General features: G+C 42.3%; 1 protein-coding gene across 6 annotated transcripts in view; it reads right to left on the bottom strand.

Moving 5' to 3' along the window:
- ZNF475 (zinc finger protein 475) overlaps positions 1 to 21,704 on the bottom strand; it is a 57,823-nt gene that overhangs the window by 11,578 nt on the left and 24,541 nt on the right. For 5 of the 6 annotated variants that reach the window (XM_082723394.1, XM_082723393.1, XM_082723395.1 and 2 more), the window contains one exon: positions 18,793 to 20,039. In XM_082723394.1, the coding sequence (XP_082579520.1) occupies positions 18,793 to 19,827 (1,035 nt within the window). In that variant the 5' untranslated portion in view covers positions 19,828 to 20,039. Of the gene's footprint in view, positions 1 to 11,737; positions 11,973 to 18,792; positions 20,040 to 21,704 lie in introns of those variants that run through there. The other variant, XM_082723398.1, reaches the window with a different exon arrangement.

The raw sequence follows: 21,704 nt of genomic DNA, 5'->3' as shown, positions 1-21,704 counted from the left end.
TCTTTTAACTTGAATCCACTAACTTTCATATGTTTCCAATCATTTTGCTGGCTACCATTGGCATTATCATTTTATTTTCCATGCAGTGTTTTTTTTTCTTCTTCTTTTTGCTATGTCTTTTCTCTACTGAGAACACTTCATGTTTGATCTTTCGGGCCAGGACTGTGCATGGCAAAGGAAAGTGGACATTTAACAACTTTCCTGAGTCACTGTGGGGGAATGACTTGTCATCCACATATTACTTTTACAGTTTAAAATAAGTAGCAATCACAACAAATGTTGGTGAGGATGCAGAGAAAGGGGAACCCTCTCTCTCTCTCTTTTTTTTAAGATTTTATTTATTTGACAGAGATCACAAGTAGGCAGAGAGGCGGGCAGACAGAGAGGAGGAAGCAGGCTCCCTGCCAGGCAGAGAGCCCGATGTGGGGCTCAACCCCAGGACCCTGGGATCATGACCTGAGCTGAAGGCAGAGGCTTTAACCCACTAAGCCATCCAGGGAACCCCAGGGGGAACCCTCTTACACTGTTGGTGGGAACGCAAACTGGTGCTGCCACCATGAAAAACAGTATGGAGGTTCCTCAAGAAGTTAAAAATAGAGCTACTCTATGGCACAGAAATTGTGCTACTGGGTATTTATCCAAAGAATACAAACACTCTAGTTCAGTACATACACCCCGATGTTTAGCAGCATTATCTACAGTAGTCACACTATGAAAGAAGCCCAGATGCCCATTAATAGACAAATGGATAAAAACTCGTATAGTATGTACAATAGAACATTACTCAGCCATCACAAAGAATGAAATCTTGCCATTTGCAGTGACATGGAGGGAGCTAGAGATCATCACACTCAGTGAAGTCGGTTAGAGAAAGACAAATACCCTGTGATTTCACTCATAAGTGAAATTTAAGAAACAAAACAAAAGAGCAAGGGAAAAAAGAGACAGAGACAAGCCAAGAAACAGACTCTTAACACATTGATGGTTACCAGAGCGGAAGGGCATGGGTGAAATCGATTTCATCATGAAATCCGTGATAGGGATTAAAGAGTGTTCTTGTCATCATGAGCACTGGGTAATGTAGGGAAATGCCGAATCTCTATAATGTACACTTGAAACTAATGTAATACTGTAGGTTAACTACCCTAGAATTAAAATAAGATTAAAATAAAATAAAAGATAAATAGCTGTGGAATACCACCATCTAAGCGATGTAAACAGAACAAGGACCAACAAGGTGCGTGTTTTGGCATGAAACAAGGTATTAACAGAAGAAGAATGGAAAAAGGTCCTAAAATCCTAGACTAGGAAATCTATTTCAAAAGCTTCCAACAGCTCCCAGTGATCTCCCTGACAGTTCAGGCTGAAAGGAAACCCAGTAAACAGCACAACTCAGTTGCAATAGAGCTTGTAGAAGGAAGTAGAACAACTGGTTGAGGGGGAGACATATGCCTAATGGTAAGTAACGAAAGAGATACTGATAAGTATAATCAAAGTCATTACTAGCAATTTTGCAAAAGATCAGAAAAACTCTACATTTTGTCCTTCCTTATGCTAATCCCACAACAAAAACTAAGCAATGATAATGTGAAATTATATTTGTGTGATATCATTCCTACATTAGGGGAACATAACCAACCCAGCAAGGTAGCTTTTTGGAGATTTGTGGTGAAACAGAGATTAGTGATGCTCGTGGGGGCAATAGACCCCTTTGAAGATCTAATGAGTTATATGGCCATCTCTCCAGAATAATTTCCATGGATAAAGAATTAGGGGTATGATTTTGAACAACTGGTGCACTCTGTAAAGCCCAACCATTACCCCCAGGAAGTGAGCTCTTGGACCTTTAGTCGAAGCAAACCTTTTTTATTCCCCCCAATAGATGCTTCTTTGTGTGAGGAACCATTTGGCACCATTTAATGCCTCAAAATGCCTCAAAAAAGGGCTGAGTTGAAGCAAGAACTTATGAGATACACCACGTCTGGCTTTAGGATGATCTTCAGTCCTGCTTTGCCTAAAACAGTCCCTGTGATGCCGGTTGTCTTGACAATTAACAATAGCTCCTTCTTGAATTCTCTAAGATGCCCCCATTTGGTTAACAAATTATGTAATCACTCTACTTCTGATCCCTTTTGGAAAACATGATTTAATAAAACAGAAGCAATCAAGAGATGAAACGACCAAACAAGCTCAGAAATCTCAAAGCCATGACTCTAAGACTGGCTTTGACCTTGAAAATTGGGGGTTTGAGAAGAGAATGAAGAAAAGAACATTCCTCAACATATAAAAATACTTACCAAAATTTGAGAAAGGAAGGAGAGGGGCCAAGATGTTAACGATACTAAATTCTTTACTGTCATGACAAATAGCCACTTCAAACAGTATAAAATTAAAACCCAGAGTTACATGTTTTTTTTTCAAATCTGGTATTATCTTTGTTTTTTAACTGCAGCGGGTCCTTTAAAAATGAATATTTTTTTAAAGATTTTATTTATTTATTTGACACAGAGAGAGGGATCACAAGTAGGTAGAGAGGCAGGCAGAGAGAGAGGGGGAGGCAGGCTCCCTGCTGAGCAAAGAGCCCGATGTGGGCCTTGATCCCAGGACCCTGAGATCATGACCTGAGCTGAAAGCAGAGGCTTTAACCCACTGAGCCACCCAGGCACCCTAAAAATGAATATTCTTTAGTGAAGAAATATTTATCTGAAATTCAGCAATACCATCACCATCTCTTTGGTTTCTTTCTGTCAAAATCAAGTAAAATTAAATATAGTATCTCTATTTTTTCCTTTACTAATATCTGTATTAATAACTTAGTCATGACTACCTTAGTCCCATGAAAACATCTGCGTGCCTGTTTATTTATATATGTTTGTGCACAGAGAGAGATTCCTGGAATAATAATCACTTAGGTCAAACAAAAAGGAGCTTGGAACAATTTTTATGCCAACGTTTGTACTTTACTAGTGGCTTTAATTTTTTTATAATAAACATGTGTCATTTTTATAAGAATAATAAAATAAGAAGAATATCAACTCCAGGGTCAAAACTTCAGTTGGAATTAGGTAATCCAATTAGTCCTAAATGGAAAAATCAAGTGGAGTCCAACGCACTTTCTGAACATTCCTTAAATAACTGATAAAAGATGGTATAATCAAGCCTGTGTAGATAATCCAATCTAGTGTTGTTGTCATCAGTTAGTAACTGGACCTAGAATTAATGTTATAAATGAGTAGTTTTGCATAGCATAAAATAAAACTGTAATGCAAAATGAAAATATTTACAGTATCTTAAATTACATTATTCCAATAGTACCATTTTATTTTGTCAGCCGTTCATAGTTGGACATACATCAGTCACATGTTTATATGACATAACTTAATTGAAGCCCTAGAATTTTACTCCATTACTTTAAAAAGTGATAAAAAGGCCTGGAAAAAAAAATCTGAAGACAGAATTTAGCATGAGTTTGTTTCCACCTAAGATAATCTAAATACAGCACTTCCAGATATTTTCATTTTTTTCAGCCTCGGTTGTCTGATCTGGTAGCGTTAGCCAAAGTATGATTTCAGAAATAGCTAAGTGGGACCGTATGGTATTAGCCATCTTATGCTGAAAAGTGGCAGCCAAAGAGATAATCTGGGGGGATGGATGGATTGAACCATCCCCTGGGTCCTCTGTTGTCCAATTGTGGCTGGACTGACAAATCAACATAGAATTTTCAGCCTCCCAGGTCCCCCCCTCTCGTCTCTGCACTTGACTATGTTTTGTGCAGACTTGGCGTGTCTGATGTGGTATCCAGAATTTCTGTGGTTTTCCGTGGCTACAGAAGAAAGGCCAACATTTCATGTTGATTTCACTCATGCCAACCTTAGACCTATGAAACAGGTCTACTAGCCACACCAAACTCAACACCAGACCTGAAGCTAGAGCCAACAGTCCTCAACTTTTCCTACCTTCATGACTTTACTCATCTGCTCCTTCCAGCAATAAATGTTTAAATGGAGGATAGCATCTTCCTGTGCTGGAGGTTATGTGGCATGCCAATCCTTAGCTTTCTTTAGTAATGGAGACTAGCATATCAACTACTTGTTCAATTAGAAGGAAAAATTGGTTAAGTGCCATGATAGACAGAGCCCCACAGGAGCCTGCCATAGGAAGGAAGGAAGGAAGGGTTTTGGCCAGAAGCTAGTAAAGTGGGCTGTTGAATAGGTAGAACTGTTCAACAACTGTTTAATATTACTGTAGTCAGTTAATATGAGCACGTTAAAGTCGGTCATGAAGACTGATTAGAGAGAGTATGAGAGCAAGGACCAGTCTATTCAAAATAGGCACACTGAAAGCTTGGCACCTCTTCAAAGCATCCTGCCACCTTTCCACTTTGGTCCTGACCCCAGACTCCACCTGCCTGCCACAAGAAGCTAGCCACGCCTCAGGCGCTGGGGCATGATTGGACAGAAGAGACCTGCAGCCAGTACTTTCTCTGCCAACTGAGTGGCATCAGCCACAACTAAGACACAGTGCTGTTTGGGATGTCAGACAGAGGGAGGGCAATGAGAAAAGTAATGAAAAGTGTCTTGATTGTACTGAGACCTGAGTGTAAGGATGAGGACCTCATCCTTTTGAGACAGAATCAGATGAAGGCATGGCTCACGTTGGGGCATTTGATACTTGTCACAGATTAAACCGTCTTGATTTCTTTCTTGTTGAGAAAACGCGGAAAGGTTTTGCCTTCCCTGAAGTAGAAAGCATTCTTAAGTGATAATAAAAGCAGTAAGGCACATGTTGTGATGAGCACTGGGTGTTATATGCAGCTAATGAATCGTTGAGCACTACATCAAAAACTAATGACATATTAGTATAGTATTATTATACTAATATTAGTATTAGTATAAGCTGGCTAACTGAACATAATAAAAAAGTTTTTTAAGAAAAAAAATAAGGCAACTGAAAACACCTGTAAATAGATAAAGTATCACACTGCCATGGCATGGACTTAGCAATAAGTACCACTGTTGTTTGTACCACTGTGGATAGCCCTCAGAGCCATGAGGCTGATATCTCATGAGCCATGAGACATGAAAGAGCCCATTGCTGCCGGATTCCAGGGAGAGAAAATCCGCACAAAGCTGTGGTGCTTAAAAATCAAATCAGGGGTCTCCAGGAGGTAGAAGCAAGAATGAAGGGTATAAGGAATCTTCAGGGTGATGAAAATGTTCTGTGTCTTGATTACGGTGGTGATGTAACAGGTATATAAAACTGTCAAAACCCATTGAGTTGCGTGGGTTTCATGAACGTAGTTTATTGTTTGTCTTTCATTCCTCAGTAAAGCTGGTTAAAAACCACTCATGCAGACCTCGTTTGGGGGAGCACTTTGCTTTGTGGTGACCACGGATTGCAGTCAATTTCAAGTCAGCAGTACACCCCATCAGAGGAAATCACAGAATCAAATGATGTATTTTAGAGCGACGTTTGCCGGGCACTAGAGACTATTGTTAAGATGTCTAGGTTTGCACGCTTTTAATTTGTCTCCCAAGAAATTCTTGAAAAGAGAAAAAAAAATATCATGGAAGAAAAATGAAAAAAGAAAAAGAACTAGAGAGAATTAGAAAACATTTTATTGAGTACCCCCCCCACCCTGAACATCGACATTTTTAAGAGGGACAATGCACTGGGGAGCAGCAACCCCGTTCACATATAATTTCATTCAGGAAAGTCCAATTCTAGACTGTCAGGCCCTTGCTCTGGGACAGGGATGAGTAGTTTGAAAGTAGGGCTATTCCCCCGTGCCCATATGCGTGGCATCTGGTCTGTTGAGAACATCACTCATGCCAGTTTCTATCTTCTAGTAAAAGGAACTTCAAAGTCCTTTAGTATATGAGTGTGTGTGTGTGTGAGAGAGAGAGAAAGAGTCAGAGAGAGAGAGAGTGCACAAAGGACACAGGTCAGTTCAGTCACTTTCCGCAGGTGATGTCAGGGATATCCAAAGGCGTTCTTTGCTTCAAACTATCCATGCCTTTGCATTTCCTTTGGCTATGTCCTTGACCTCCTTGCAGCCTACAGTTATCATCTCTCGGTTCATTCCCCTCAAGAGGAAAGAGAGAGAGACAGTCCTGAGAGCTTTGGTTCTAGAAGGCCACTAGAGAACAGAGGAAGCCTCCCACGTTCATGCACTGGGAAGCAGACGTTTGCTGGATTTCTTTGCCGTCATGAAAGCTGTTGGCCTGTTCCTTTTGAGGAGGTCATTTAAGTGGGGCTGTGCCGAAGCAACCACATCAAAATGTAAAAGATATCATTTTATGGCCAAAAATGTATGTTAATGAAATGCCTGCCTTTTTCCTCCAAGGAACATGCTTCATGCGTTACTTGGAAATGAAACTAAAAATGCAGTAATTTAATTGCCCTTTTTTATTTTTATTTTTTAAATATTTTCTTATTTACTTGAGAAAGGAAGAGACAGAGGGAGAGTACAAAAGAAGAGTAAGAGTGAGAGGCAGACTCCCCATTGAGCAGAGAGCCCAACGTGGGGCTTGATCCCAGGACCCTGAGGATCATGACCTGAGCTGAAGGCAGACTCTTAACCAAGGTTAAGAGTGCCCTGGGTGTCCCTATTGTCCTTTTTTTAAGGTTGCATCATAACATCCCTGCATCAAAACAGCCATATGTCCTGTGTCCATTTGGGGACGTTCATTAACCTGAGAGTCAAAGAGGAATCAAGGAACCCAGAGGTGAGAACATCCTGAAAAAAGAAACACTCTCCATCGGTCTAAACCATGACTTTGATAAGTACATTAGAGAAAGGTGCCCCGCCTTAACATGTTTTCAAACCATCTGGTTGTGATCATTAATCTGTAATGGTAGAAATTACAAGATGCAAAATTAAAAAGTAATGACCATGGGAGGGATAAGCATGGCAATCTTGCCTGTCTCAAGACTTGGCCGTAGACCATTAGTCTATATGTTGACGTGTACTTTGTTTCTGGGAGTAAGACCGGAAACGAGCACAGTATGGCTAGTCTGTCAATATCTGGGTTTCATCAGCTTTTTTTCAACTTTACAAAAGCCAGGAGAGCATTGAGGTTCTAAATATTGATACCGAAGTCGCACTGTGAACAGAAAGCACCCAGAGACACCTCCTAAAAGCACAGGCTTTTGGAAGATTGAGACCTACCCTATGTGGAAATGCATCTGGAGGAATGGGCTGTCTGTCTGGAGGTGATTCGAGGTAGCCCAGATACTGTTGCTCAGGAAGAATCTTCTGGTTACAGGCCAGGTGCCAGACACCATGCTGGTCCCAATAGTTGGGATAACCATACTTCATTCCCTACCTTTTCTTGGGAAATATATTTTCACTTTCTCCTAAGCTCTTTCTCCGGGACAGTAGGTCAGGTGGACAGGTCCCTCTGTGGCATGCCCGGGACCCACTCCGTGTGAAGTTAGTCAAAAGCAGAGTCTGGGTGACAAAGGAGCCCACTGAGTGGAGGAAGCATTTTTTAACCTCTTCACCCACTAATATGTTTAAACTCAGACTCAAAGTTCTAAAAACTACTCTCCAGATTGTGGAATCTCTCTAGGGTCCTGTACTTTCTGTAGTCCTGTAAAATTCTTAGGTTTGGCTCCTGGATGTTTGACTCACAAGAACAGCCTCCTTGTTTTGGTGACTCCCACAGGTGATCCAAATGACAGCTGGTTGCTGTGGTAAGTTACCCTGTGTTCAGGCATGGAATGCCAGCGGTTCCTGCTCTCAACTGTCATGCAACTACGTGCATCCCTTCATGGGTCCTTCACGACTCAGGCTGTCCCCTTCGCAGCATCTTAGCCAGGCTACCCCCCCAGAACTCCCTTCCCTCTGCTTCATACTCTGGATCTCTGACTGTAACCCAATGGACCAATGACCATCTTAGTCAACAGACAGTCTTGTTGTACTTGACCAGCACGAGGTTCTTAAAAGTGTTAAATATGATATCTTTGAGGAGGACTTACTCTCCAAAATACCACAGGCTCCACCACTCCCTATTGCCTTCCAGGCAGCCTACCCAAATCCTGAAAGCACTTGAGGAGGGGAAGGCCCTGAGTAGCTATCTCCCTATACCTCTCTCCAATCAAAGGTATTTGGCTTCTATCTCATTTCTAAGAGATGACCTGAACTTGTGGTTAATGGGCATTCATGTGCCAATAGCTAAAGAGGGTTTGTTATTCATCTATAAAATCTTTGCGTTTTAGCTGGGAATCAAAGGACTGAATCTCAGGCTGTGGAATTCAAAACCCTCCAGGTCACAGGGGAGGTGTTTTTGTTTTTGTTTTTGTTTGTTTATTTGTTTTTAAAGCATGTGCAGTGAAAATTAACAGATGGTCACAACAAGAATTCCCTGTTTTCTTTGAATTTAGCCCTGAGGCAATTCCAACAGAACTCAACTGGAGTCTTGACACCCATCCCGAGGTCTGAAGAAGTTTTTACTTTAAAGGCTGAGGATGGTTTCCAAGACCACATAGTAACCATGTGCCCGGGAACTGGGCATGACCCACAAGTTGTCTGCTTGCCGGAGGATGTTTTGCTTCCCCACTCCTGATCACTGGCTGTCAAAAGCAGGGCACGTCCTGCCCGAGGCTGAGGGACTCTGAGGCTCTCTGGATGGGTGTCATGCCATTGACCGTGTTCCTCTTTCTGCACAACAAAATTAAACATAGAGGAGTTGGGTCTTCATGGATGTTTTAGATTTTCCACACGCCTGATTCCTTCCACCAGGGCCAAATAATTGAAATGTCTGTGGTTAAGTGCACAAAGCGTATCAGAAAAGGCAGAAAGTTCGGATGGAGAAATAAGAGGGCAAGTTTTTCTCCTCCATCTGTGTGGAGAAAACGACAAAAGCTCTTGTAGAAATCCTTAGGAACATTGCAATATTGAGAATATCTGACCAAGTAGCTGCTAATCATGCTCCAACACTTTCTAAGTTCCAGGACTTGTACTAAGCACTTAATATGCTTTAATTCTAATAGTTCTCATTCTAATCCCCTGGGCAGGACTCAGAGCCCTGTTTTACAGATCAGGAAACTGAGGCACAGAGTAGTTAATAAGTAGTGAAGCTTGTTTTCCCTCAGAGAGTAGCTCTTCTGCCCCTGCCACTGTGAAGGGACGATTTGTCAGACACCATCTTGGGTCCTGTGTGGGAGAGCTTTCATTTCAGCCTCTCACAGTAGGGGAATAGAAGCTGGAGAAATTAATTGGTTCAAAGTTCTGTGAGTTCATTGTTCATCTATTAGCAGATTCCAGGTCTGTCTGATTCCAGCTGCTTCTAGAAACATGGTAGAGGTAAGGTCATCAAAGGTTAGCAGAGCACCATGCTCAGTCTTATTTGTCTGCAGAATCAGCCACTGGGTAGGATTTGAGAGAAACCAGCACAATTCCCCCATCTGTTCTCTGGACTACCTTGAATGTTCTTTCCTTTGGGTTGAACACCGCCCTCCTTCCAGATCCTCTTTCAAAAATGCGGATAATCCTATGAAAGATTTTCCTGTGAAGGATTTTCTCGGATTCTCCCAAGCTCCTTCCAACGATATCTAGAGGTGAGGGTTGGTAGAGACAGGGAGTGTACACAAGGCGCTACCAAGTAGAATGAGATCAGAATATGAGACCGGCTCATCAGAGACTCCATTCTCAAAGTCAGAATTTTGCCTGCGGCCATTTAAAGCATAATTCCAACAAACCTGATGGAGACTGAATGTGTATAATTAAGTTTCCGTTCCCTCGGGCACTCCATACACATGCAAAGTATAAATAGCATTTTAATGTATAGGAGAAACAGTATAGCTCCGTCTGAAACCACAACAATTGCAATTTGATTGTCTAGAAACCACTGGTATTTCACATTTCCTTCTGGTGTTTTCAAACAATTCTACCCAAATGTCACATCTGGAAGGATCGTTGTTTGAAACAGAATTGTTTTTGGAAATCACTGGATGCCACGTTAAGGAATTTTCCGACCCAGCCTGTGTATTGGCCCACTATTAGAGTCTGTTACTTATGATCTGGAGTTTTGTTTTGCTCCTTTGAATGATAAGAAAGACTTCGCCAATCATTTGGAAGGGCTGCTAATATTCAAGTATCTGCATGTACTGATTTTTTTAAAAAACAAGCTACTAGTATTTGGAATATAGGCTTAGCATTTTAGTTATTTAAGTGCTCATCCTGAGATACAAGGCTGAAAAATGTAAGTCAAAGAACAAATTCCAAATTGGTCTCTGCTTCTAAAAGGAATACAGATTCTTGGCTGAAGTTATTTCTTCTCCTCCTCCTCTTCCTCCTTCTTTTTCTTCTCACATTTGAGATAAAACTGTTTTTGCTCCTGATGTTTTAGAAGGATGTTGGTTAGAAGGTGAGGTGTATGATCAAGTAAGTCTCTTGCCAAATTATTATCAAGACTGACTTTCCTTGAAGTAAACGGCTGGAAGATGTCCCTGGTGTTTGGTTCTGGTGCTTCTCTGTTTTGCAAAAGACCTGACCTGTGGCCCTCAAAGACTTTCAGGTCACAGGTAAAATGAACCATCAAGGGAGCAACAGGAGTAAGGGAGGAAAAACTCACAAACAGAGAAAGCCATTCAGTTTTTCCCAGGTTTTACAGTTAGAGAGAAAAAAAGCAAATCATAGATACTATCCGACCTGGAACTTGGAAGCTGGGTTATTTCCAATGCTTGATTTGTCTCCATCTTATATAATAACAGGCTCTGCAGCTCAGAGAGAGGCCAAAGAGGAATATTAGAATATTGATATATTGAAATACTGGAAACTTCTTGAGTTCCTGGGAATATTAGGCCCTCCTTCAATTTCTAGGACATCTCTTAGTAAGTAACTCAACCTCATCGTGGTAAATATTTGAAAGGGAAGTAGATGTAAGAAGGAGGTGAATTATACCATATAAAGAGAAAGCAAGAGACAGAGTCCCAAGTCAGAGGCTGAACTTTTGTCTAATGATTTAGCAGTGAGATTCTGCTCATGGGAGAATCACCTCTGTTTCAGGAAGAACTTTTTCAAGGTTGTATTGCCTTTGGTGAAGTTCTAAGAATCTTGGGAGAGATGTTGGTTGTTGATCCTGGAATTTGGATTTCTAAGAACTATGCATATCCATTCAGTCATTACACAACAATTTACTAAGTATCGACAATCAGAAAATACGGATGTCTGCTTGGGGCTGGAAGTAGGGAGACGGAAATGACTGGGAAAAGCAAGCACATAAAGGTGTATGAAATTATTTAAGCTGGATTAATTGTTTTGAGACTGGAGCGTGTTGTAGATTTGCCAATTTTAGGACTGACTAATATTAGAATTTATTCTATATGATACCCTCTTCTCACAGAGGTGACAGTCAGTATACTTGTTATACAAATATAAGAGCAGAAAGCCACATATTGGAACACCAGTGCAATAACTACCTAATATTTCTTGTCTTTGGGCTCTGGATGAGGTAACCCTGTTAGGGTCTCTGCTACCATATGTACAATTATAATTTGAAGCTGATTTTAAAAAATAATTATGTTAAACTGTCATTGGTACAGACGAGCATTACTCTTCATATTTTCATATTAGGAAGTGATACCTCAATCTCACGGATGATGCTGTTACTCTGAAATTTGTAACTCCCCCACCCTCAGTACACACAGAGTCCACACATGATATACAAGCACAGATTCCTTGGGGCTGGCTTCTAGAATCAAGAATGCAGAAGAGAACTGGTCTGGTTACCTTACAGTTGTGCTTGGTACACCTGAGAGTCATGGGATCCAAGAATGGCTTCCCTGGTATGCGGGCATGGTTGGCACCAAGGAAAGATGAAGAAATGGCACATGGAGTTGGACATTAGTGGTCCAGCTCTCAGCATCATCAGGGGCAGTTTGTGAGGTCGATGCTGGTCTTCATGACATCAACACAGCTGAGGTGGTGAATTAAGGCCACTTAAGAGGATTATAAGGCTAAGAATCCCCTGAAGGATCCCGCTGAATGTTTCATCTACCATCTCCGAAGACTTCCAAGACATTCTTGTGTTTGGGAATCATAGAGGTAAATGGTTCCAGGAGCCTCGTCTTAGTCTTGGTTTCAGGAACTCAGTCTAACTGAAGGCATGAAGAGACAAATGACTAAGCAGACTCTTAAAATCAAACTTTTTCTCCCTCTGCCTCTTTTTCTCATCTGATGGGCTTGATAGGCTTGACTGGTATTTCATTGAGAAAACATGAGATAGAAGTGAACAGATCCAAGTTACCTCATCTTCCCACCAGCAGCCTACAAACTTGCCTTATCTGCATTCCAACCTCCTCTGGACATGAGTAAGTGTTGTCTCCTGTCAAACCCTACCCTCCCGGTGTGCTAGGATCTCACCTGCTACTGCGTGTTTCTTCCCCAGGGTTCACACTTGCCCCTATGACCTCTCCTGCATCTTCAACCCCCTCTCTCCACTGAATCAGGATCCTAAACATTCATATATGTTCTAGAGTTTCCCATCTCCTATAGAAACCTCTCTTAATGTGCCATCTCTATTTCTAGCCCACCCATTGGTCTTCCAAGGCCAACGTTTCAAAACGCACCCTCCTGTGACTGGCTCAAGGTAGTTTCAATGTAAGCATCTTTCGCAAGCATTTTTGCTGCATACCTAATGGGCGGTAAGGCAATTTTGACATGAAGGATAAAACAATGAAAAATAAAAGAGGGACAGTAAAAAGGACATAATGAAACATAAAAAGAAATAAAAGTATTCATTTCTTCCTTCAGAGAGGTATTAGTTTTCCTAATACAAGGATGCATATTTGAAACTGAGCTTTGAATTGCATCGTGAAAGCCTTCTACACTGTTCATTCTTGGCATATTGTCACATGTCTGTCGATAGATGTTCCAAAGTTCTATGGGAAATGTGAAAGAAATGCTCATGCTGTAACGCATGCATTGCTGGGCTTGGTTTTCATTGTCACTGACATATTATCATTTTCTTGTATGGTTGAGTACAGTATATAATCTGGCTTCCCACTCTCTTTTTTCACACTTTGAGTAAGTTTTATCACTCTATTTTCTATCAAGTCTGCATATGGTGGTGTTATTCACTATTTTAAGATCACGACGTCTGTTTGTCCTTGGATGGAGCTTTATGAGGGTTAGGTAAGATTTATATCATGTAAAAACTGAAACTTTGTCAGTGAAGAAATGAAACCAAACTGTCAACCACTTATTTTGTCTTTTATGGCCAAATTGCTGTTTAGCCCAGGCGTTACACGGTGAAAATATCCGCAGCAAAGTACTTGGGACAAAGATGTCTGTGGCAAAGATGCTCACAGCAACAATACCCCAAGGACACGATCTTTATCATTCACACACTCTGGAACCCCCAGCACTACACGGAATGTGTCCTTTCCAAGGTTATGAGACTCAGTCCACATTGCCAAGTTGAACAGGTATTTTTTTGGCCCTCATCCTACGCCACCTCTCAGCATCCCACACTGCTTTCCACACCCTTGTTTGTGACATTTTCTGCTCTCACTCTCCAGCTCCTTCTCCTCTAACCACTACATCATTTAATGCCTCAGGGCTCAGCCTGGCGTCTCCCTTTTCCAAACCACAACTCCTTCTGATGACTTTCAATATATATTAATAATGCACAAATATATACCCCAGTCCAATTTTTTTTTTTGAGGTCCAGACTTCTATATTCAGCCTGACTTACCCACTTAGATTTCTCACAAGGACTTTGAGTTTGCTGCATCCAGAAAGGAGCTATTGGTCTTAACCTTCAAGATCCTCCCCTGACTCCAGACTTATCTTAGAAAATGGCACCAGAGCATTTACTCAAACCAGAAGTCTGGGAGCCACATTTGACCCTTCCTCAACACTTCCAACATCCCAACTGCCATCAAATTATGTCTATTACACCTTATCTCCATCTTGGCTATCAACGCGCTTGGCCAAGCTTTCATCTTCTCTCAGCTGGACCCCCTCAAGAGCCACACAACGGATGACCTCTGTTCGCTGGGCAGCTTCAGGGACTTACTGCTTCTACAGCCTCGTCTTGTATGCCTCATCAAGCTCTGCCCACATGAGCTTCGGCCAAAATGTCTCTTCCTCTCCCTATTCCCTTCTCCCCACATCTTTACTCCTGGCTACTTCTTTCTTACCTGTCATGGTGCAGCTGACGTATCACTTCCTCCCAGAGGATTTCTCTAACCAAGATTCTGTATGTCAACCTCCCACCATTAGACACTGCCATATCACAATTTGGAATTCTATATTTAGTTCCTATTATTTCCTCCGTAAGAATAAAAATTCCATGAGATCAACAACTGTGTCTTTTTTAGGACTCTCTGTTGAGGACTCAGCCCAATGCCTAACAACAAATATTTGCTGAATAAACACACTTCTATCCTCTGTTGGACTTAACACTTATACCCTTTTTGTATCTCACACATACTGTGTCTCTTAGACTTGAAAAGATAGGGTCTTTGGAATCAGATCTGGTTCTGACACCCACTAGCAAACCCACTGGGTGACTCTGGACAGGTTGTTTCACCTCCGTGTCCCCAGATGGAAAGTGGGAAAACTGTAGCTGTGTTATGGTAAAATTCAAAGGAAACCATGCATACATAGGGCTGATCATAAAGGTACTCAATAAAAAGTCAGTTTCCTTTCTTCTGTGCTTTTACCTAAACTCCAGATATTTCTAACCCAGTAGATGCCAATGTGCATCTATAATAAGGACACCTTCTCTAATATATTTGGAGGTAACAGGAGAACAGTAGTATTTTTGACAGCACAGACACCTTACTTTAAAACACCAGATGGCAGCACCAGATGCTAGAGATGTGTCTGATGGGCTCTTAGTTCAAACCTAAACATCTAGGATGACAAAGGTAGCTTAAAACTAGATTCAGAGAGAATCATTTACGGAAAGAGATGATTTCCCTAAAGAGCGCTTATTTCATAATATAGTATGGGATTTTTAGGAATAATGTTTCACAGGTCACAAGCAGAATTCTAAGAAAATAACCCCAAGCATTATCTAACCAATAAAAGATAATGAGACTAAGGCCTCATTTTGGTTTGTAGTGATATTTAGTTAACTACTGATCTGTGTTCCAATTAGCCAGAAAGGGCCTGAAATCAAAGAGTGAAAGATGATCGGATTTTAGAAAAGGGCAACATTTTCCCCCAAATATTAAAATGTTAGCATTAAAATTTATTCATTCATATTAAAATCAAGAGCAGTAATGACCTCTATTATTGTATCCGTCAGCTTCACTTAGGAAATTGCTTACTAAAATAGTAGGCTTACTAAAGAGACAAAATTTAATAGACAAACTAAATGCAATATTAACATTTAAAAGGATAATCTATCGGTTTCCGTATTAGGCATCGAAACTTCATCTGGATGTACCATCACTTTTAAGATCTTGCTAATGTGGAGATCGCTTATGCAGCCTTTCCATTTGTTTTTGGAGGAAAGAAAGAAAGGGTGATTCAGTTCATGAAACCATATAATAATGCAGGTGCAGCGACCCCAGAGCCGTCACACCTTCGAAATAAAGATCTTCACTCAGGGTTTTATCCCGCTTACATACTGCTTAGCGTCCTTCAGAGCTCGCCTGTGAGATCAGAAAGGGTAAATGCAGCCTTGTGTTCTGGAGGAGACACAACAGGTTAACTCAAGCTCATGAGGTGGTTAGCGGGCAAAGCAGAGCTAGAGCAAAATGCCCGCGGAAGTCTCGGAGAAGAACTCGTCTCAGGCGGTATTTATTTGCGTTTGGGTTTGATTGAAGGGTAACAGCAGCGCCTGTGTCATAAAAGAACTGAGCCAGTCTATGTTGGAGGAACACTCTGAGCAGACGCGTCATTCACTCTGCCTGCGGAACAGTATTGTTGCCCGACCGGAGTGAATTGTTTTCCAAGCCCCGCAATCACGGTGCTGAAAATATTCTCCCTCACCGGAATTCTCTACGAGACTGAGCCCTCTAGGAGCACCAGGCAAGCTCTGAAGCTGATCCGCCATCAGATCAAGGATTCTAGAATCTGATTGACAAGAGAAGCAGCGCACATCGGAAGCGCGACAAGAACGGGCCTGTGCCAAAGCCAAAAGTCGGCTGTCACCGGCAGATGAAATATGGAGATCTAATCGTGCACAAGGCAGTGATCTTCAGGGGAAATGGATGATTTTCCATCATATTTCAATTTTGAATGATACAAAGAAATGGTACTTCTAAATTTTCAATGACACAAAGGAAGAAAAACAGCAATAGATCAAATCATAACTGAAAGAGAAAACCACACTGCCTGGGAGAGGTTTCCTGGTGAAAAGCACTGTGGAATGGCAAATACCTCTTCTAGGGAAGAAATCAAGTCCGCTGCTTCAAGAGGTCTTATGCCTCTCTGAAGCCTACCAGTTTTCTCCATTTTAATTCATGCAAGATTGCTTTAAGTCTGGCAACGAAAAGGACCCTATGTTGGATGACCTTCCTATGCCCTTCACGAAAGCCTGTGTGGTCCCCAAACGGGCCAGCACACGTCTCACAGCCATGAGCGCCAACTTCCCGCTGCCCTGCGGCTCCTCAGGTCCAGGGGCAGGGTTGGTGGTGCTGTGACACAGCCATGTCCTCCAGATGCCTTTGTTCTGACGGACAGCCCCTGCTTTGATCTAAATGCCTGAGTCACCGAGGGCCACCGCTGTGGCCTCTTCTTCTGACATCTCCCCCCCAGATGCCTGGCTGAGGCAGGAGGGGTCTTCCTGGGAAGCCGTGAGCCCGGGCCAGCCTCTTTCAGCAGTCTCGACTGAGTGAGAACACGCTGTGCTCAGCCTCTTGGCACGAAGTATGTGTTACAACAAGGAGCACAGGAATCCTGACCACGCTCTTCCCTATCTCGAGATCTGTACTGAGAACATGTGAAGCAAATGCATGCACTCAGGAAACAGGGCTGCGAGTCAGAGAGCTAATGGACTTGCCGACTCGTGGCCCTGAGACACGGATTCTTGTGTTCTCTGAATCCAGACCCCACACATTTTGGAAGAAAAGCAATAGCCAGGAGATGGGAAAAGCAGATCATGTTTATGAGACCAGCCTGCAGCTCATGCCACACATAAGAGTGTGGGTTTTGATTTCGGTACAGAAACTAACGATTCTTTCTTCAGTGTTCATCGGAAAACTCGCCCAGCCTCTCTTAGTCTGACTCTTGGGCTTTATGGTCATAGTCTTGGAATCTTTTAAACCAGTAAGTTTCTAATCACTTCATTTTAAACACGAAAGTGAGAGAAAAGTACTAGAAGACTGCCAATGTAATGCAATACAAAAGTAAGGAAGAAAAGTTGCAGTAAAAAGTAAAAAAACAAAAGGCTGCTTCCTGTCCTCCAACCCCCAGTCCTTCTGGTTTAATCTTTTTAGAAGAGCTTGGGTAACCTGTTTCCCCCAAACCATCCATTAAAAGGGGTGCCTGGGCACCTGGGTGACTCAGTGGGTTAAGCCGCTGCCTTCGGCTCAGGTCATGATCTCAGGGTCCTGGGATCGAGTCCTGCATTGGGCTCTCTGCTCAGCCGGGAGCCTGCATCCCCCCCCCCCCCGCCACCTTTGCCTGCTTCTCTGTCTACTTGTGATCTCTCTATGTCAAATAAATAAATGAAATCTTAAAAAAAAAGAAAGAAAGAAAGAAAGAGAGAGGTGCCTCGCTGGATCAGTCAGTAAAGAATGTAACTCTTGATATCGGGCTCATGAGTTTGACCCCACACTGGGGGTGGAGCCTACATTAAAAAAAAAAAAAAGAGAGAGCATCCCTACAGGTGAGGTGTTCTAGGTAGCAAACCATAGAGAAAAGATTTTTACCTATTTCTCATGATTTGACATCCTGTAAGGTATGACAGAACGGTGTAGTCACATCCACCCAGGCTTAATGGCAGGACAAAGCACAAGGACCATGGCTTATGGGGAGTCAACCTCATAAGCATTCTTGCCCAGTTATGGTTGATGGGGAACCTTCCGGTAAACAATACTTCACCGTACAGGTTAGGGACCCACGGCGTCATGCTTATTCCCAAGTCCCCAAGTGGGGAGCAGTGCCTGCTGGCCAGCCCAAACACAGGACACAGAGCAGCAGCGGGAACTGAGCCCTTCCCAAAACCATGAACCCACACCTCATCAGTTCAGGGTGTGCCCTGGGGCTTACGTCCCGCATATCATAATCATGTTAAAAGAAAACATGCTATTGGAGGAACACGTCTCTTTCTGTGAGGGCTCCAGTGCCTAATTATTGCTAAAGTCATTTGGGGTTTTTGACACAGATTCTATTTTAGTAAGATAAACTCAGCATAACCCGGCATTGCCAAGAACGAATTCCTAAGGTAGATGACTAAAATAAACCGGTAATAAATATTGGCTGTTGGAATGGGAATTATATCTCTGCAATGTAGACACAGCATTAATGACTCATTTTCAAATAACAGTCTCTCCCAAGGATTATTGGTATGAGGAATCAGGGAAGAAAGACGTCCATCTCTCTTTCTTTGAGGAGGCAGAGTGGAAGAGGACTACAAACCCACTGGGCAGGGATGTTTTTAGATCAACTTTGCCAACCAAGATAGAGGGTCCGACACTGGTCAACCAGGACAGGCTGCACTGAGGCAGAGGCAAGACATTGAAAGAAACTATCCTAGGGGCTGAGGCAGCTGATTCTGGGGATAGTTTTCTCTGATTCTCTCATTTCTTTCATATCCCCTGAGGATAGTTTTCTCTCAATGTACCCATGGGTCCACCCAATGCATCTCATGAGGCATGAATTACCTTATCAGTCACCGTGGGTGCCGCCATGTTCCTTTGCTGTTTGGACTTAGCGGACTCTTTTAGGGCATCTTTACTCCCTAAGGTTAAATCCTGAATCTTTGGCCCACTAGGTTGAACTTTACAGCTCCTCTGGTGTACCAGAAGGCGGTCTGGGGCAAAGGTCCGGCCACAGTTTGGACAGGGCACCAGCTGGGTTTGACTTGGCCCCTCTTGGTTGGACTGTCCGGTGGGAAGTGGCTGAAGCTTCTGTGGGAGTGGTCGGCGGAGCTCCCTGGGGAGCCGGTCATTTTCTATTTTCCACTTTTCCAGGCATTTGGGCTCGTGAATGGGAAGGGACAGAGTGCCAAACTCCCTACCACAAATATAGCAGGTGAGAGTCTGTGGTCGGATGGGGATGCTACCAGCAGCCTTCCTGGGACCAGCACCATCATCAGAACTGCTGAGGGTTGGTGCTCTGGTCCCATCATCCTTGGGCTTGCAGCTTCTCTGGTGAACGGGAAGCCGATCTGGCAAGAACGTGCGGCCGCAGTATTCGCAGGGCAGCAGCTGAGCCTGGGAACTTTGGAACGCTGCCTCGTTCACTGCCTGAAGATCGTAGGACCCGCTGCCCCCGAGAGGCTGAGGTTTAGAGGGCTCTGGCCTCCTCAGGTTCTTGGGCAACTTGCTGTTTTCAATCCGCCACTTCTCCAAGCACTGGGGTTCATGAATGGCAATTGACTGGGACCCAAATTCTCGGCCACAGATATAGCACACCCGGAACCCAGGCCTGCGGGGTGGGATCACCGGGGGGCTGGGCTGACCTTCTGACATAATTCTCCTACTGGACTGTTGTGAGAGTATTACCGTTCCAGGTCTCGTTTTCTGAGGTCCTGTCTTTATTTTTCCTGCATGACTGACATTCTCTGTGTCTGGCAAAAGGCTGGAATGGGAGTCCCCACAGAGAAGGGCCTGGCTGAGAAGGAAGGTGGGCTCTTTAGAATGGTGGAAAGCCTGCTGCAATTTGTTGCAAACCCTTTTCTCCTTTCCTGTTTCCATCAACAAGCAAGTCTTTCTCTAGGCTTGCTCTGATTTCAGGCCAGACTCATTTTGGGATTCTGCTCAGACTGAAGGTTAGTCAGGTTGGCTGTCCTGGGGTTCCACATTGTTGCCAACTTCTTAGACCCAGAGACTCTGACTCACAGCTTCATTGCAGGGCAGCAGTCTGGAATGCTGGAAAGTCCTCATTAAACCTCAGATGCCTCCAAGATCTGTGGGGGAAACATAAATCAAGAATTCATTACACACACACACACACACACACACACACACTCGCACACATACCCTTAGATCATAAGTCAGTAAAGAGCAGTAATATATATATGTTTTTGACCTAGTGTCCTCTTTGGCTAGATAGTAACTAGCACCTAAGAGCTGTTCAGTCAATGCTGAAATAAATTTGAAGAAAATTTCCACTATGAATCGCACTGTTACTGTATTGAAAGTAGTATTCTGCCCAAAGACCAACAATCACACACAGCACAATCCAACAGAGGCATGATGGTGAGGCCACAGAAGACAGAACTAAGACCTGTGACAACTCAGTTAATGAAACTGCTGATAATGTAGAAAGTCATTTTCTACTCTCTTCAGCATTCTTAACTTTTTAGTGTCATGGGTCCTTTTGACAGTTCTCTGAAGCCTGTGGTATTAAAGGCAGAGATCTTACTATCTCAAGTGAAACGAATTTTATTGAAATAATTGATCAAATATCTTTGGTCATAATATGTATTTTATTCAAGATATGGTAACAGGCCCGACTTAATGAATGCCCATTAGCCTAAGCTTAAGGAATTCAATAGTGGATATTATGAATGTTATCAGGAAAACCCACAGAGGGGGTAAACTTTTTTTTTTTTTTTAAAGATTTTATTAATTTGACAGAGAGAAATTACAAGTAGACAGAGAGGCAGCCAGAGAGAGAGAGAGATGGGGAAGCAGGCTCCCTGCTGAGCAGAGAGCCCGATGCAGGACTCGATCCCAGGACCCCGAGATCATGACCTGAGCCAAAGGCAGCGGCTTAACCCACTGAGCCACCCAGGCGCCCGGGGGTAAACTTCTTATAACCTAACATGTATCCACTTTTCTTTATGATGGGAATGGAGTGTGAATAAATTGGGGCCATAGATGTCAAACCAAGAATGCAACCTTGGCCTACAACCTTTCCTGGTAAATTATCTATAGATTTTCCTGGGGATGAAGATGCTCAGATTTTGCTTGATGTTCTTTATGTAACTATGGTACTTAGCTCCTTGTATTATCTCTATCTCTATCTGTATCTATAGCTATACTGATAGATAATATAGATACTAATTTTAATATTAGATAACACAAATAATATACAATTGGATAAATATTATCTATTTCTATATTATAGTTATGTATTACAGAATATATTATCATATATAATATATAATAACTATAATATGGAAGGTAGATAATATCTATTATCTATAAATATACTTTATATTTATATATATTGTTATAGTATCCATTATATTTATTATTTATTATTTTAAATTATTTTAAATTTAAATTATGTTAATTATCAATAATAATTCATTAATGTACTATATTATATTTAATCATACATAATTATATTCCATACTAGATATTAAGATGGATATTATCTATCTTCAAAATTATTTTTGTAAAAATATGGCTCATGATTTTCCCTGAAAAACCAGAAGGGCAGGTTGATAAAATCTCATCATGGGCAGAAGGGTAAGGAGTTTTTACCCTGGATAGAGGCAAGAGTCAGTTTCACCCAGGGTGAAGATTATTCTCTAGGGTCCAAGAAAGATTACCATTAGGCGTTTTAGGGCCTCCTTCATTTCCTGAAGAGGGATTAGGGTCTGGGTGAGAGGCTCTGTATC

Source organism: Mustela nivalis (genome assembly GCF_964662115.1).
Source record: "Mustela nivalis genome assembly, chromosome: 3".
NCBI classification, from domain to species: Eukaryota; Metazoa; Chordata; class Mammalia; order Carnivora; family Mustelidae; genus Mustela; species Mustela nivalis.
Note: the sequence above shows the minus strand (reverse complement) of the source record. Positions and strands in the feature narration are given on the sequence as shown.